The sequence below is a fragment of the Zonotrichia leucophrys genome, chromosome 8 (assembly GCF_028769735.1).
Source record: "Zonotrichia leucophrys gambelii isolate GWCS_2022_RI chromosome 8, RI_Zleu_2.0, whole genome shotgun sequence".
Taxonomy (NCBI): domain Eukaryota; kingdom Metazoa; phylum Chordata; class Aves; order Passeriformes; family Passerellidae; genus Zonotrichia; species Zonotrichia leucophrys.
In genome coordinates this window covers 4,798,974-4,816,210 of record NC_088178.1, presented here as the reverse complement: position 1 = coordinate 4,816,210, position 17,237 = coordinate 4,798,974, and the positions used below count along the sequence as shown (strand labels likewise).

General features: G+C 39.8%; 2 protein-coding genes across 6 annotated transcripts in view; both read left to right on the top strand.

The window, feature by feature from the left end:
• Positions 1-17,237, top strand: part of RABGAP1L (RAB GTPase activating protein 1 like) — a 229,596-nt gene that overhangs the window by 60,165 nt on the left and 152,194 nt on the right. Inside the window, exon 1 of one of the 5 annotated variants that reach the window (XM_064719789.1) lies at positions 12,218-12,296. The exons of the other annotated variants lie outside the window; for them this stretch is intronic. The gene's annotated coding sequence lies outside the window, so the exon portion shown is untranslated. Of the gene's footprint in view, positions 1-12,217; positions 12,297-17,237 lie in introns of those variants that run through there. 5 annotated transcript variants of the gene reach the window in all.
• On the top strand, positions 12,303-16,892 carry GPR52 (G protein-coupled receptor 52). The gene is made up of 2 exons (XM_064719795.1): positions 12,303-13,102; positions 13,970-16,892. Exon 2 carries the CDS (start codon positions 14,162-14,164, stop codon positions 15,245-15,247), a length of 1,086 nt encoding a protein of 361 aa, XP_064575865.1. The 5' UTR covers positions 12,303-13,102; positions 13,970-14,161; the 3' UTR covers positions 15,248-16,892.

Here is a 17,237-nt window from a genome sequence, read left to right as displayed (position 1 = left end):
GGGTGGAGTAGAAGTGAGATTTGCATGTGCCCTGTTGGAGCCTGTTCTCTTTTGTCTGTGTGAATTTATGATCCATTATCTGCAAACCAGGGGAGCTGAGTTGCCCATCATTTCAAACAGGGATAAAACCAAAGGAGTATCAGTATTATGGCCTGAATAAGTTTAAATGATGGTTACTGGAAGAATTGATGTTGCACTAGCTAGTGTCATAAGCTCAGGATATATGAATATTGATGCAGATAACAAGTGGTTTTTAAGTAGGATGGAATTGGGATGTGTCATTGCCTCGCTGTTCCCTCACAGTGTGGTAAGAGCTGCTAGGACTTGGCACCTCAGTGCTGGTTTGAAAATCCCTGCTATTCCTTCCTGGATAAAACATAAATAGATATCCCAGTTGAGTTTGAACGTTGGTTTGTTAGTCAGTGTTGTTTCCCTCTAGCAGTAATGATGCTAATGCTGAAAGAGCAGCTGTACTAGAGACATTTTAAACCATGGTTTTCAGTATTTGAGTAAAACTGGATTGTTTTAGAAGTTCCCTGCAGGGTGTGTTGCTTTATGAAATTGTGTGGGTATGATCTTCCCTGTTAGCAAGGGCACTGCCTACCTGAAGGAAAAGTTAATGTCTGTGTCCACTGCCAGAGCTGGGATTGCTGAGGGATAATTGTGTTTGAGGCAATCAACTTGCTCTTGGTATTCCTCTTTCCAATCCACTTCTTCCTAACAAGTCTCTGTTTTCGAATAAAGATTGCATAACTGGGATTCAGGAGGCTGCAGCACTCCAGAGCTGGAGCTTTAGAAATCTTAAATACCTTTATTGGAGAGAGCAAACCACCTTTTCCTGACTATTAGTTGCTGATTTCAGTATGGTAATATTTGATGCTATAAAAATTGAAGAGTGCACTAAGAATCCAAACATTTGGTGTTTAAAGTATCTTAAAATGCCTTTAACACCAATACAGGTGGTCAAGACACTAGTAAAGCTTGTTTTACCATAGCTGTGGACAGCAGTTCAGAACAACTGGAATAGTAACAAACCCAGCGAGGTTTGAGCTGCATGTGTAGAATATTGAAGTGTACAGAAGTGATGAACGCATCTCCTAAATCCCAACTGGAATTTGATATAGGAGTGAATTCTGAACCTTTATGTATGACTTGTTCATGATAAAACCCCAAATGACAGGGTTACTTATGTGTTCTGTAGGATATTCTTCTAAGAGCCTGATCTAGTATTAAGGTAGATTTTACAGTAATCACTTCAAAAGAGATTAGAAACCTGTAGATCTTCTTTACAGTCTGTATCCATTAAGGAATTTTTTCCCTTTGCAGTGATGAATGTGGTCATATAAATGAAGAGTCATATCTCCTGTCAGCAAGCAAATTTGCAGCTGCTGAGGTACACTAACCAGAAGGAGATTGTTTGCAGTCTGCTATTGCATATACTCTTTCCTAACAATCTTTTATGTAAGTTTTTGTGGACACAGACAAATATTTTGGCAGCTAGGATTTTTTTTTTCTTGCTGAGGATTTTCATCAGTTGCTTTTTAAACTGGCAACCAAATGCTGATGATATGGAGTGTCACATATTTTAATCATATCCTGCATATGACAAAGCTGTCTTCAGATGGGTGGTTTGTCTTCAAAGTAATCCAGTTTCAAAATACAACTTTTTTTTTTTTACTCTGTAGTACAAGATACAGCCTGCATTAAAACTAAATAGTCATTAATGGGGATTGCAGTTTCAGACAGTGTGCTTGCCAAAGGAAGTTTCCTATACTGCATGTTCCGTCTCGTTTTTATACCCTTAGCTAGCATTTGCAGGGCTAGTCACAGTAATTGTGGAGTTTTGTTTAAACAATTTCTTTCTCCCCCCCACTGCTCTCAGAGCGGATCACTGTTCAGGTGTGGTGTCAGGGTGAAATGGGAGCAGGAACTGGGGCTGGGCAGGATGGATGGGTGAGGCAGCCTTAGGCAGGTTAATTACAGTACCATTGCAGTCTGATTACACTTTTTGGTGCCTGTATGGCAGAGGAATTTGAGCTACCTTTTGGATCCATGCCCCCTTTCTTTCATGAGTTTGTAAACGTGATTCCAGAAAGTTTTTAGGCTTTTTTGTCACTTGTCTAGATTTCCTTTCTGTAAAGACTCTCCAATTCTTCTTTAATGGACATTTGAAAATGTATAAACACTCATTAGGGATAAAATACACCCAAAAATGCTGGAATGAGTATTCTTTGGGTATGCTTTTATACATGCATGTATATGTGTTCAGTGCAGAATGGCTGCCCCTGATAAAAGAAGAATGTTGATGCTGAATGCCAGCAGTGGATTTGCACAGCTGGCAATCAAGGAGTAATATTTGGATGTCTGCTCATTTATTTTGAACTCAAAACGATGAATTTCAGGCAGCCATGCACTTGATTAAGTTTACGCCATTACACAATGAGGAAGTTAATTTCATAGAAAGCTCAGAGCAGCAGTAGCTGGTTGTCTTTTCAGGACTGTCTGCAGTGTCTGGTTGAGTCAGCAACAAGCCTTGGAAACAGGCAGCCAGGCTCCTTTAGCCCAGGCAGAGCCACATTTCTGAACCTCGGATTTAAAGTCTTTATATCCCTATGTCTAAGATTTATCCTGACTCCTGAAAATGTATGTAGAGTGAAAATTGTACATGGAGTTTCCTTTGCAGAAGCTGTTGACTTGGTCACAGATTAGGTAAGATATTTACCTACATAATTTACATTTGTAGAAATGCTAGCTTCACATGATGCTTGGGAGGAGATGAGTTAACTGTGTGTCCAGCCTCAGGGATTAATACTGGGACTGGGGAACCAAAACTACAGAAATCCACTTGAATTTTCAGTGTTAACCTTGTTGCACAGCCCTGTGTATTATCTGAATTTCCAGTGTACATCTGATTTTTTACTTCAATAAGAAATTAATCTTATTATTTTCCATTTAGTGCAAGCAAAGAACCTGACTTTGAGCTCTGTTTTTTCCATGCTGGTTCTGCTCATTGGAAGCTCTTGTGGATTGTGGTGAGAGACTTTTCATCTGGGTCAAAAAAAGATATAAGTACTCCTAGAAGCAACCTTAATTTTCAGTGCAGTGAAGCCAAAATAAAAGATGCATGCTGTGTTAAAATACCAGCTTACACTGGGATCCTAGCACATGCTATCTACATGGTTTAAGTGCAAATATTTCCAGTACAAGTTACTGTTTCTAGTCATAATTTCCTGAAGTATCTGTTAAATACTTTGCTTATTATTAATTAAGGCTTGTCTCAGTATGGCTTTTGAAATATTTCATGGAGCACACAGTACTGTTAATTTTAAATAGAAGTAGCAGTTTTGACAGTCTGAGGAATAATGGATAGGAGAAGATTTCTGAGATTGAAAGTGCTTGTATAATTAGGAGCCCTGAAATGGTCATCAAGGATGTATCAGAAATTTAAAGATACGATCATCTTGCAGTCATAGGTGCCTTTAAAATTCCGTACATACAGAGACAGAACGCTGCTGCTTCAGACAAATCAATTTTGGTACTTCCTAACTTTCAGTACTTAATTTAAAATCATTAAGTAACCTTTATCATGGAATCTTAGAATGGTTTGCGTTGAAAGGGACTTGATATCTCATTTTCAGTCCACTCTCTGCTGTGGTGGGCAGGGAGAGCTTCCACCAGCCCAGGATGCTCCAAGCCCTGTCTGGCCTGGGCATGGACACTTCCAGGGATCCAGGGGCAGCCACAGCTTCTCTGGTACATTTTATGGAGCTAGGTAAGGTCACTGCACATCAGAGAAGTGGTAAAATGTGTTTGTTTTTTCCTCCTGTGAGAACTTGCAATGTGCAATTTTCTACTCACCTTGAGATGCTCCCTTGCATTCCTTAGAGTTCTCTGGAATTGTACTAATTGGGATCTCTAAAGCAGAATCCCCCCAAAAAACCCAATCTCTGTTTGTCTCTGAAGCTCTTCCTGTAAATTGAGTCATAGATGATACATTTTAAGCCAGTAGAAGGTTTGATTATTCTACTTTTGACTGCCTTTAAAATTCTAGTTGCCATAACAACTTTATTTCTTTATTTTTAGCACATCAGTTGCCATAACAATAAAATGTAGCTTTTTGAATGTAATCATTTTCCCTTACTTTCTTTTTGCTTTGTTTTATAAAGAACCTTCTTGGGGGGAAAGGAAATGTGTTAAAGCTCATCCCCTGTGAGCACTTGGGTTAGAACATTAGCTGAAAAATAAGGCTTTTTAAAATCTAGCCTTATTCCATTTCTATGGCATTTTTTCCGACTACTGAGTATTTTCATAACTTAGGCAGAAAAATGAATGCAAATCATTTTCTTCAAATAATTTCTACTTGTTTAAAACCTTTCTTTGTAAAAAAATTGCTTTTCCTCATTCTTGTTTCTTTTAGTTAGCGTTATTAGAAAACCTTAGCTGTTAAGAGGACAATTTCTAATATATTTTTTCCAATATACAGAATGTATGTAAAGTCACTGAGTAAGAGGCAGTGTTTTGTTCAGCATGTTTGGGGCAGTTTGATATCTTTAAAATATATGAACAAAGAGATTGATTTCCAGCTTCAAGCCATAATCTTGAGCAGAGGGGAGAGGTTTATGTGGGAATTTAATATTGGTGAAAGAAGTTGGCCTTGAATGTAATCTGTAGATTTGACTTCTCCATTTCCTGATAGTGTTCTTTCCAAAAGGATTTGTAGATATCAATGTTGTCTTTATATTTAACTTCTTCCTAGTTCTGATCAAGTATATATTTGATTTCAGTTTTTTTAAGATATGGCAGATAATAACAGGTTTGGTATTTTTTCTAGAATAGATGATTTCTTAGCTCACATAACATTTTACATGTGCCAATTTCTGGCTATAAATATAAATGTCCTCATTATCTAATAAGACAAAATTTTCTAGTTATTGGAAGTTGAATGTATTTAGATGTCATTAATCTTGAAAAATAGTTATCAGATGTATGATGACTTTATAAATTTTAATTAGCTAATTTTGAACTCAGGGCTGTAGGGGGCAAGTCAGTAAGTCAGTAATTCTTGCTTTCATTGGCATTTTCCTAACACCTCTCATTTCTGGATTCCATGTCTGTGAGTTACCAGGAATGTTCTTCCACTGTTACTGGCAACATTTTCCCTGTAGATCATTCTCAGCAGGAAGCTATTCCTTGTCCTTTCTCATATATGGATATTGATGCAAGTGTGTTTAGATCCATGCTGGAGGAGAACAGAAGTGATACCTCTTCAGCACTTCCAGCTGGGAGGAAGATTTTGTCTAAATGAAGCTGAGCTTAAAATCCATAAAAAGAAATTGTGCCACCCTTCAGGTTATAAATAGTTATTGTGCCATATCCTTCTCATGTTCCTCTTTCCTATTTCTTCACAATGTGGTAGAATAGTAATCCTGAGTAACACTTAGTTTAAAATAGTCTCAAAAATCCACTATTTACTTTATTTTTAGCTTTTTTGTTCTCGTGAAGTAGTGGAATTGGATTTACTGGGATTTGAGGTTGGTACCACCTGCTCCCCAGTAGACCCTGCACTAAAACAAATAGCAGCTCTTTAGTTCTGAACTGCTTCTGCCCCTACCAACAGCTGGAGCTGTGCCTTCATCCTCTAAATGATCCTGATTGTTCAGTGCTTTTCTGAGCCACCTCTCGTGTCCTTGAGGAAGAACTATTTTTAAAGAAATCTATTAAAGGAACAGTTTTGGGTGGAATGTGTCAGTTCTGTAATCAAGTAAAGCATAAATTGTTGGTGTGAGCAGGCACGTGTTTCCAGCCAGCCTGTCTGGGTTAGACTGGATGTTCTGGGAGGATGCTCTATGGTGGTTTAACCCCAGCCACATCCAGGGAGAGAGGATTTTAATCTCTTCTTGCTGTCTGAGTGAGTTTGTCACATAAGAGCTGGCAGTTCACTAAGAACTACTAGAAGAAAATACTTAGAGTACTAAGAAGAGAGAATTAGACTGAAGTGGAACATCCAGACTTTTGGATTTGAAGGACAGGTGTATGTGGGTTCAGTCCTCATGTTCTTTGTAGTTGCTTTTGCATGGGCCCTACAAGTTGGCTGCCTAATTAAGGCTGTGATAAATTATTCATCAGTTGAACTCATTAAATCAAAATCGCTTGCCTTTTAAAAGGTCATGGTGTAGTTTAAGAAAACTGTTTGGCTTGCAGTGTGTGAAAAATTGAAGCAGGCGATCACAATGTTTGGAATTTTTGTTTTAAATAGCTTTAAAGTTTCTTATTCTAGCTCTGCTGAAATGGAATTACTGCTAATACTGACTGAGCTTATGCTCCTGCCAGGCAACTGGAATCCTTTTCAACATATACTTTCTTGGTGCCCACTTGAAATATGCTTTTAGAATACCAATATCTATGGAATGTAATTCCTGGCTTCACACAGACCAAAGTATTTATAAAAGTACAGCTATGTCAAAATATGTATCTAAAAGGTTTGAATGAATGCAGTACTAAAATCTCTTATGTATTATTTTGAAATACAAAAAATTATTCTCACAGGAAAGGGCAGTGCTACCTGCACTGTGCAGACTATTCTCTACATTTCAGCATTTCTTCATTTACAGTTCTCTTAATTGCTTTGTCCTGTGATTTAATATTTTAATTGTCCCTTGAAAGAGGGGAGCATTAAGGGATAGTAAGTTTTGTCAGTATTCTTTTCCTTTTCTTTTTCAAACTGCTGCTAGTGGAAGAGCAGGTGGTTTAATGTAAGTGGCACATGCATGAAACTGTCAGAGGGCACATGTTTAAATTTTTGCTTTTTGTGCCATCCTAAGTTTATCTGCTGCTTCTTATCATATATGGTCAGTCAGTAAATAGCATCCTTCTGTAGCTTATGTGCTGTTGAAAGCAAATGCTCTTTGGCTCCTGAAAAATGTTAATTATCACCATTCAGTTGGCTGCACAGCATTTCCCTGAAGTAAATTCCCTTCTTGATTGATAGTTTATTGCATAGCGTTCTATTTCCATTGATTCAGGGCACAGGAGTTTGGTGGTATTTGTTATCTGGATTGAGCTTGTAAAGTGGATTCAATTTGTTGTAGGACCATCAATATTATCTTGAGGGAAGCTAGAATTCAGAAATTCAGAAAAATATTTGCTTTGTATGCATCCTTGAATGGCATCCCTGCCCTTGGTGGGGAGGGTTGAAACAAAATTATCTTTAAAATTCTTTCCAACCCAAACCATTCTTTGATGCTATGAAATATAATCCATGAGATCACAGGCAGTAATGTTTAAAAGGAGATTGTAGCAATTTACTCCAAAAGCTTGCATAATATTTATTAAATACATGAATAATATTAGGAAAAATTTGAAAGTTTCAAACTTTAGAAGCATTTGATGTAATTGTTGCTTAACAGCATGAAAAGACTGCACAATAAACTTGCAAATGTGAATGCCCATCTCTCTCTACTGATCGACATAAAAAAAATTATTTGCCTATTTCTTCTTGTTCTGCATCACAGCATCCTAATTACCTAACACTTGTTTGATGCTGGCTAATATTTGCATCATTAGAAACAGTGCTGGAAGAGGACTGGGCTGTGAGTGCAGCAGAGGATCAGGCTGCATTCTCCTGAGCTGCCCCCACCCTTGACTCCAGATTATACCAGATTATACTCCTCTCCCTTCTGCCCCACCTTACAGAGCCTGCTCTGCTGCTGCCGCCAAGCCCAGTTTTGCAGAAAAGGCCTGTGCTGACTTTTTTCCTGTACCAGGAGGTGAGGGCTCCACAAGAGCATCTGCATTTCAGAGCTGCAGCTGTACCTGATGTCTCTTGATCTTTCTTGCAGCACCAGCTACATGAGCCATAGCAGTGTAAAATGATTTATTGCATGCTTTAGGATCATAGGTTGGGAGGGAGAAGGAAAGGAACTTGTCTCTGATAGCAAAACTGAAAAATGGGACTAGCAGGTGGAGAAATGGTTTAAAAGTTTCTACAATATACTGTTTCCTTCAGTATATTCTGAAGGAATATCTATATTCTATATAGATATTCTATATATTAATATATTCATCTACAGAATATATTCATCTATACATTCTGTATATATTAGATATAGATATAATAGTAATCTATATATAGAATATATATAATATATATAGTCTATATATATGTAGAATATAAAATATAGAATGTGTTATATTCTAAATATGAATATATATGAATATATTCAGCTGTTCTATAGATGAATATATGCCTTATATTCTATATATGGATATATATATTCTACATATAGAATATATATTCCTTCAGAATATATGTTCTATATGTAGAATATGTATATTTATATATAGAATATATATATTCATACATATTCTACAATATACTGTTTTCTTCATTGCTGACACTTGTGGGTTTTTGCCACTGGCCCAAGTGTGTTTAGTCTTGATGAGGATGAGTCAAACCACAGCAAGAAAAGTTCTGAGCTGATGGTGAGACTTACAGGGAGAGTGAGACATTGGAACAGGGGCTCAGTGTGAAAACTCCATCCTTGGAGAGGTTCGTGGCTCAGCTGAATGTAGAGCCCAGCACAACTTGGCTTAAATTTGGTGTTGGACCTGACTTAGAATTTTGTCCCCCCGCTTTGGACCAAGACATCGGGTCAGATGGTATCTACAGAGTATGAGGGGTTTAAGAAGCCCAAGCTTGTTTTGAGAAAAAAGAATGGGTTTATTTATAAATATATAGACACTTGTTATGTCTCATCATATGCCTGCGCTGAGGTCACAGTCCCCCTGTGTTCTGTGTGAGCGTGAGCTCTCCAGCAGGTTTTAAATAGACAGCTGGAGTGGGTGGATCTGGGGAAGAGGCTTTATATTCCAAATAACAAATAGAACACATTTCTGCCTTAAATACAGCACTAATGTGACTTCATAGAGCAACTTCAAACACCATATGATGTAGAAAACCCTATCTATGCACACATATACACACACAATTTTTAAGGCAACAAATGATTTTTCTTTTGTTCTCTGTTGCTTTTAAGCTGCACTACAAATGCAAGCTTTATAGAATAGAATTATTCTGGAGGCATTAAAAACAAAACCAGGGTGTCCATAAGATACATGTAAAAGTAAATAATGCCAGAGGTAGTTAAGATTTTTAAAAAAGCAACCTGAAGGAGCACCTTTATACTTTAGGTTTAGGAGAAAGTATATAAAAGAAAAAAATACTGTAAAATAACAAAAAAAAATGAAAGAGTTGGGCAGAAAAAATAGAAGTTGATGAGCTGGTATGTATATCAACACTGTCATTCAGGTCTGCATCTAAATAAATAACTACTGTGTTCCTTATCCCTCACTCAGCTCGACCTCCTTGCTCTCATCAATGCCTTTCAGAGAGATTTTACAGAAATTATTTTTGTCCATTTAATCCAGCTGACCATCCAATAATTTAACAAGGGAAAACTTCAAACTAGAAATGAGTGGTGTGACTGAGAAGCTGCTTTGTGCACTGCAGGGATTGCTTCTATCAGCCTTATTTCCTTACAACAAAGGATTTAGCAAACAAATATTGCTATTCCTTTCCAAACAGAATGACTAATAGATTGTTTTCTTGCTTGGAACTTCTAAATCTCATTCCATATGGACTTTTTCTGTCTGAAAAGCTTTATCTGGTTTCCTTTCAGGGTCACACATCACCACTGCTTTCATTGCCTTACTTTGCATATACAAAGCTTGTGCTCCTGCCACATCCCCTCTGTTTTCAGCAGGATCAGATGGTGTGAGCCTTCTAGTTTGTGTGGTGATTTGTATTGTTTGTAGCTGATGTAATTTATAAAGAAGGTGAGGAATTGCTCCTTCTGTTGGGTCTGAAGAGTGCTCAGGTCCACCGGCTGGATGTAACCAGCTGTGGAAACATGTGCACCATGTGGGATGCTGCCTTGATGACAGTAAGGCAATTTTTCCAATAGAACTTTTCTCTTCCTCACTTCCTTTTCTTAAAACACAAATTAGAAAAAATCCTGAAACAGGTTTTATTTATAACCCTGCCAGAGGCCCAAATGTGCCCCTAATCTCCAAATTAAAAACTTGCCGTAGGGCTTTTAACGTCCTGTCTCTGATACAACAGTCTGGTATTGCTATATTTTGTAAAATTCCCTCTGTAACTGCATAGTTTCATCAGGACTAGCTGATTTCTGATTAATTTTCACTTAAATATATTTCACTTATATATATTCCTCTAAACATACATAAAACAGTACAACTTAGTGCTGTGAGCATGGTGCAGTTTACAGCGAGTGGCTGAGGTGATAAAGCCGCTGGCAGCATGACTGTTTTTTTTGAAAAAGTGAAGGAGATGAAGGAAGACTGCTTATATTCCCAAAGAAGTCAAACTTCCCTGCTTTTGAACCCCTTTGTCCCTTCAGTTAAAATTTCTCTAGAGCACACATTTTACCTGTGTCTAGAACCAGCCAGCAGAGGTTGCCATTGATTTTACTGTTATTTGCTCAGCGGAGCCTGGACTTCTCCTAGCAAACCTGAAACATATGGCTGCCAGGAGTGCTTGTTCTCAGAGCTGAGCACTCTGGGCACACACAGCAGGCACCAGCTGGGGCTGACCTGACACCAAGGTGACTCGATGGTCACTGTGACATCTGGAAGCTTAAATAGTTACCAGTCCTTAAATCTGTGTGGAGCAGGATGTACTGAGCACAGAGTTCCTGTAATCTGCTTTGTCAGGCTGTACCTTCGCTTATCTCATGCCCCTGTGTACCTTTGGGCTCCCTAATGTCCATTTTAAGGTGTTTTGGCTGTTCACATGCCTGGTGCTAAGCACGATCTGCCCTAAGGAGAAGTGCTGGTCACTGCCATGCCTGTGCACGCTGTCTGTTCTCGTCCTCCTCCCCTACAGGAGGAGTGGGAAGAGAAGGAATAAAAATTGCTCCCTCTTGTTCTACTCTGGTATGGATAACTGGGGCTTAAAGCTGTGCTCAGGGTCTAAATTTAGTCATTAAGTCTGTTGTTACAGCCATTTACTATTCTGAAGTATCGGAGATAGTTTAATTTTTTCTTAAATCCTCTGCTAGAAGACTTGGAAGGATCACATGCCCTTGCTGCAAACTACACTGCTGCAGTTTGTGCTGCCTCACATTGCTACAGACTTGTCATTCAGACTTGGACTCTGGCTCCAGGCAATACTCGAAATACAAGATGTTAACTCAGGAAAAGGTTATTAAAATTTTGCCTTTGGTTTGCCATGGAGCTAGAAGGACTTAAATCACTGTAGTTTCCAATGACTTGTTTGGTTAAAGCATCCAAGACACATCTTCTGCTGGTCAATAGCCCAAAATGCTGTTCTGTGGTTGGTGTTTTGGTATTCAAATTTGCTGTTTCAGTGTCTGAGGATGCATGGAGTGTCTGTAAGATAACTTTGATGCTTGTACTTCTGTGACTGGATTTATTTGTAGGAAGCACAAAGTAACCAAAAGTTCTGAGTACTTAATCAGGGAATAGCTGCATCTGTTTGCAGGAGTAGAGAGCTTAGTTAATTGAAAAATTATGTGTTACAAGTATTTGTATTTAAACGGATGTTGAAGCTATTAGGGTAGTGATAATACTGGTACAGTATCAAAAATTGGTAGAGGTGAGTTTTGTAACATATATGTGTTAAGTTTGGAAGTAATTAATTTCGGGATGTAATTATAAGGGAGACTAGAAAATGTGTGTGGCACTGTAGCAGATACTTTACCAAGCTAAGCCTCAGAGGTGGTCCTCGAAAGGTGAGTGCCCAATGAATAACACGTGATTATTTTAGCAAACAATTTCAGTGGGGCGATGACGGTAGTTTATGAGGTTATGTCCGGATTATGTATGCACATCTCTCTAGGAGGGGCGTGTTGGGGTTCTCCTGAAGCACCCGGAGCGATTCGGGAACTGCGGGTACCGGGCTCGGTGGATCCTGCGCGGTTCCCGGTGCCGTTCCCATTGCCGCTGCCGGTGCCCGCTCCCGTTGCTGTTCCTGTTCCCGGTGCCCGGGCTCGCCGGTGCCGTTCCCGTTCCCATTGCTGCTCCCGGTGCCAGCGGCGGCGCCATTGGATGTGCCAGGAGCAGGGAGGGGAGCGGCCGGCACCGCTCCAGCGCCCGGCGGGCTGCGGCGGGGAGGAGGAGGAGGAGGAGGAGGAGCGGGCTCAGGTGCAGGCAGTGATCGCACGGGGGGAGCGGGGAGGCAGCGGCAGCCGCTCCAGCCGCACCGCGGTACCAGCGCTGACTCTCTGACAAGTATTGGACATAGCGGATGCGTGTAGGTGAGAAAGCTTCTCTATTGCTTTAGCAGGGAATTGGAGAAACGAGTGGTTTTTGTACGTGCTCTGTTGCTTATAGACAAAGGGAGCGAATAGGCGGAAATATTCGGGGATATTATAAAATCTGAAAGGACTTTCTGTACAGCGTGGCGGTGCACGACAGGAAATTAACTCCAAAAAGAATGCTTTCTCTCAAAGTGCTGCGACAGAATTGAACATTTGGCTTTTCTAGTGTCTGAAATTCGTCCTGAAGACACGACAAGGACTATCAGAAACATCTGAGAGATCCTGGTACTTTTTAAAGAGACTTAAAGCAAATGCCAGCTGAATGACCTTGGAGATGATTTTATGTGGATTCATTAATTTTCACTGCTGGTCTTCTAGTCTCAGGAACTCTAGGATTAATGATGGTTTTAACGTTTTTGGGGCCTTTCAAAAAAACAAGATTGTATACATTTAATTACCTGCCTAATGATTCCTGAACTAATCAAGCATTTACTTAAAACTGAACACAGAAGATGCTTTTAATGTTTTCTGTCTCCATAGCTGTGAATAAAATGAACAAGGTAATGTTCTGCAAATAGAAGAACAATTTTTTAAGCAACTATTTATTATGCAGATCATCTAATAAATATAGAAACCTTAAACCCCTGAGAAGATGAAGCTGAGCAACAGAATAATGGAGTAGTAAACAATGGCAGCTTTTCTAGTCAAATCAGCATTTCATTAGCTTCCCAGCAGAATGCAGATGGAAGTTTCTGAGCTCGTTGTGTGGGGTTTTGTGAAATGATTCAGTTGTTGCTACAGAGGTGAGCAATATCATGGATATACCTATGAACTCCTGGGTGTTGATCCACTGTAGTAGATATGGCAGAGTTTCTAAAGATGATTCTTTTAAATTGCCATTGCTGAAATGAAATTCAAGAGTTTTTATTTTGTCTGTGGGGACACGGAATTATGATTCTGGCATTTGTAATTGTAATGGACTATAACTGTTTAAAGGAACTGTAAATATTGACATGAGCCTCCAAAATCTATTTTTAAATTATTTTCATTTTTAAATGAATAGATATGATCTTCCTCATTGTATGTGAGATGTATGTTTTCTTTCTTGGGAGCCAGAGGACAAATCTCCTTCATCCCCCCCACCTGTCTCCCTCTAAATAAAATTCATTATTCATACCCAAATAGTGGTGAGTCTATTGGAATTAACCTTGACAAAGATGTTTTCCTTACCTTTCCAATGAATAGCATGGGTAAGATAGAGTACCATCTTCTGAATCGAACAAGAAATGACAGCATTAGAGGATGAACTTTTTCCTTTAATCTCCAGTCAGTCTGTGATTTAAACTAAGACATAAAGATTATCTCCAGTAACTGCTGGTCCAGGAAACCTGAGCTGTACTGAGGTTCCTCCTTCCCTTCCTCTCCCCAGTATATTCCAAAGTAAACGACTTTCTCAGGAAAATAAGTCAGAGATTTCCCCCCCCCTCCTTCCCTGGGAAATGAATGTGTCTCTTTTGTCAGTTTTTATTTCTGTTTGTTTTAGAAGTGCCTTGTGTTTGCTAAAGATGGGTCAAGAGCACTGGAGGAGCTGATCAGTGGCCTTTCTCTTTCTGGCTTTTGTTTTTCTTTTCTTTCTTTCTCTCTTTCTTTCTTTCGTTCTTTCCTTCAAGCCAAGGTGTGCCAGAGGTGATGCACTGATGCTGAGGAGGCATCAACAGCCATGGGACTCTAATCCTCTCCCATGTAAGCACTGGCAGTGTCTGCAAGGAGAGACCGTGAGGCGCTGAAGCAGAGTTTAGCTGCTGTTCAGCAGGTCACCTGCTCACTAAGGCTCAGATTGCACTGTTCCCTAAGCACAAAACATGAACCAGTCCCGATGGATTGAATGGAGGACTCTGAATATGAGCAGTAGTGTTATGAACATATCTGAGCACCTCTCCTGCCCTCTTGGATTTGGTCACTACAATGCAGTTGACATCTGTATCCTTGAGACAGTCGTTATTGTCTTGCTGACGTTTTTAATTATTGCGGGTAACTTAACTGTGATATTTGTTTTCCACTGTGCTCCACTCCTGCATCATTACACCACAAGCTACTTTATTCAGACCATGGCCTATGCTGATCTTTTTGTTGGAGTCAGCTGCTTGGTTCCTACTTTGTCACTGCTCCACTACTCAACAGGTGTCCACGAGTCCTTGACTTGTCAAGTTTTTGGATACATCATCTCTGTGCTCAAAAGCGTCTCTATGGCATGTCTTGCTTGCATCAGTGTGGATCGCTATCTCGCTATAACAAAGCCCCTCTCCTATAACCAACTGGTCACACCTTGTCGCTTGAGAATCTGCATCAGTCTCATCTGGATATACTCTTGCCTGATCTTCTTGCCTTCTTTTTTTGGTTGGGGAAAACCTGGTTACCACGGTGATATTTTTGAATGGTGTGCTACCTCCTGGCTAACTAATGCCTACTTTACTGGCTTTATTGTGTGCTTACTCTACGCTCCTGCTGCCTTTGTCATATGTTTCACCTATTTCCACATCTTTAAAATCTGCCGGCAGCACACCAAAGAGATCAGTGACCGCAGAGCTCGGTTTCCTAACCACGAGGGGGATGCTGCTGGGGAGGCTGGGCACAGCCCCGACCGCCGCTATGCCATGGTTCTGTTCCGGATAACCAGCGTCTTCTACGTGCTCTGGCTCCCTTATATCATATACTTTCTGCTGGAGAGCTCCAGGGTGTTGGAGAACCCAGCACTCTCCTTCCTAACTACGTGGCTTGCTATAAGCAATAGTTTCTGCAACTGTGTGATCTATAGCCTCTCCAACAGCGTTTTCAGGCTGGGACTGCGGAGACTGTCAGAGACAATATGTTCATCTTGTGTGTGTTTAAAAGACAGGGATGTACGGGACCCTAAGCCAAGGAAACGGGCTAATTCCTGCTCCATTTAAAGAAAACTGGTGCATGTAATCAAATGCGGAGTTTTGATAGTATTTGTGGTGTCTGGAAACTTGCCAGAGAGAAATGTTTACTTGAACAGCTTGCCGTGGTGTTAAGAGTGAATTTAAAAGGGATCCTGGTGGAAAAAGCAAAGGCAGCTGTAAGAAGGGTCACTGAACTCCTGTGAAATTGTCAGGAGAACAAGTCAAGAGAGATGATGAAGAAAGTCAGAAATGAAAATCTTCTAAAGGGCATGAAGTAACTAGCACATCAGAGGAGGTTCCTCATAAAACAAATTAGTTAGTTACTATCTTACATTTTCCCCCTCGTAGACAAGTTGTCTTTGTGTCACAGTATACTGTAGCCTTCAGATTTTAATGCATTTAAGAGGAAGCAATCAACACCACAGTATGCAGCTATCAGTAAATTATATACTTGAGGACTGTAGTAGATACTGCAGGTAATAATCAGCTCTACCTTTGCTCACATATTGTACAATTTCAGTTGTACAAAAAATCTGCAGTGCATAAACCCTGCCCTGGGCATGATGACGCTTTGGGATAAACTGGCGCCTTGTGGTACAACTTACACAGAAGCTCTCCCTCTCATTTCCCCTTTCTTCCCATGCTGTGCATCCCTCTATTCCATTGTCTGCAGGTGAGTGAGTTTGAGAGCACCTGTGAGGTTACCTGAATTCCAAACCATTCTTTCTGTAGAATGCAATGGCCCTCCCTGGCTGGCTGCAGCTGCCCATGTCCAATGATTTCCCCAGTTGTTCACTCTCTTGACCCATTTCAGTCAGCACACAGAGTCTGTGTAGTGTCCTTTAGGGTGTACTGAAGTTTTTCCTCACTGGTTCCACAGGTGCTCCTAATGCAGATATGATAATGGCACACAGCAGTGTGCAGCACTGCTTAGAAAATTAAAAATAACTGACCCTTTTCTTTGGGAAATCTAAAGAGCTTACTGTTGTAGCTGTCAGTCTGTTGTGTGAACCTCCACTTGCACATACTGTATTTTTTTAAGAGAAAACATAAATTGTGGTCTGTGCCTAATGTTTTCATAGCACATGGCGTAGGTCAATGCTACAGGATCAAAAAATTTACCCTTGCTTTAAGATAAATACTTCTGTGCAGCTCTTTGTTAGACAAGTGTTCTCAGAGGAGGTAAACAGAACAGTTTGGTGTTAAATACAGGCTGAGAGCTTTGGTATGTCCTTTTGTACTGAACTGACTTTCAGGTTCACTGATGAAATCTTTTTGATTTTGCAAGGGCACACATAAGGTTTGTGTAATAAATTGCCAGGGGTTCAGATGCATGCCAATCAATACAATATTTAAATTATAACTTTGAACCAAATGTAATTTTCTTAGATGGTTATTGGCTTTTAAAAAAGGCCCAATTATTGATAATTGGTGTCTTTTAACACTGCACTATTATTCCTTCTTTCACCAAAATGCGTATGTAAAGATTGTGCCTATTACTTTTTGTAATGAAAGCTGACCACGTGTGCACACTTGTGGTTTGACTCTAGAGCTCCCTTGATACTGTACTCTTTGTTCTGTTGAGGTGGTTCTGAACCCCTATACATATTTTTTTTAACCTGTAAGAAAGTTGAAACAATGGAATAAAGTAGTATTATGTCAATCAAACTCAGCCTTGGCGTTAGTTCCCTGATGTTACACTCTGTTGTCTGGGAAAGTCCTTTTGGGTTAGGACTTGAGTGAACTATTTCAAATCCAAATGTCAAAGCTGCTTACTTGATGTCTAAAACGTTCATATTCTGGTTTCTGGCATTCTACATTTTCAAAGTAGATTCATTGAAACATTCCTTGAGCTGAGCTGTTGCTGACACCCAGGTCTCACAGGTATTTGGGAAAAATTAGTAGTGTCCTTTGCATGGATCTCATAATGCTCCATGTCTACAGGAATGTAATTGCTGCCTTCTTTTGCCAAGTTCATGTTTATTTCAGGAGGCTCTTTTGGCTCACTGCTGCTCTG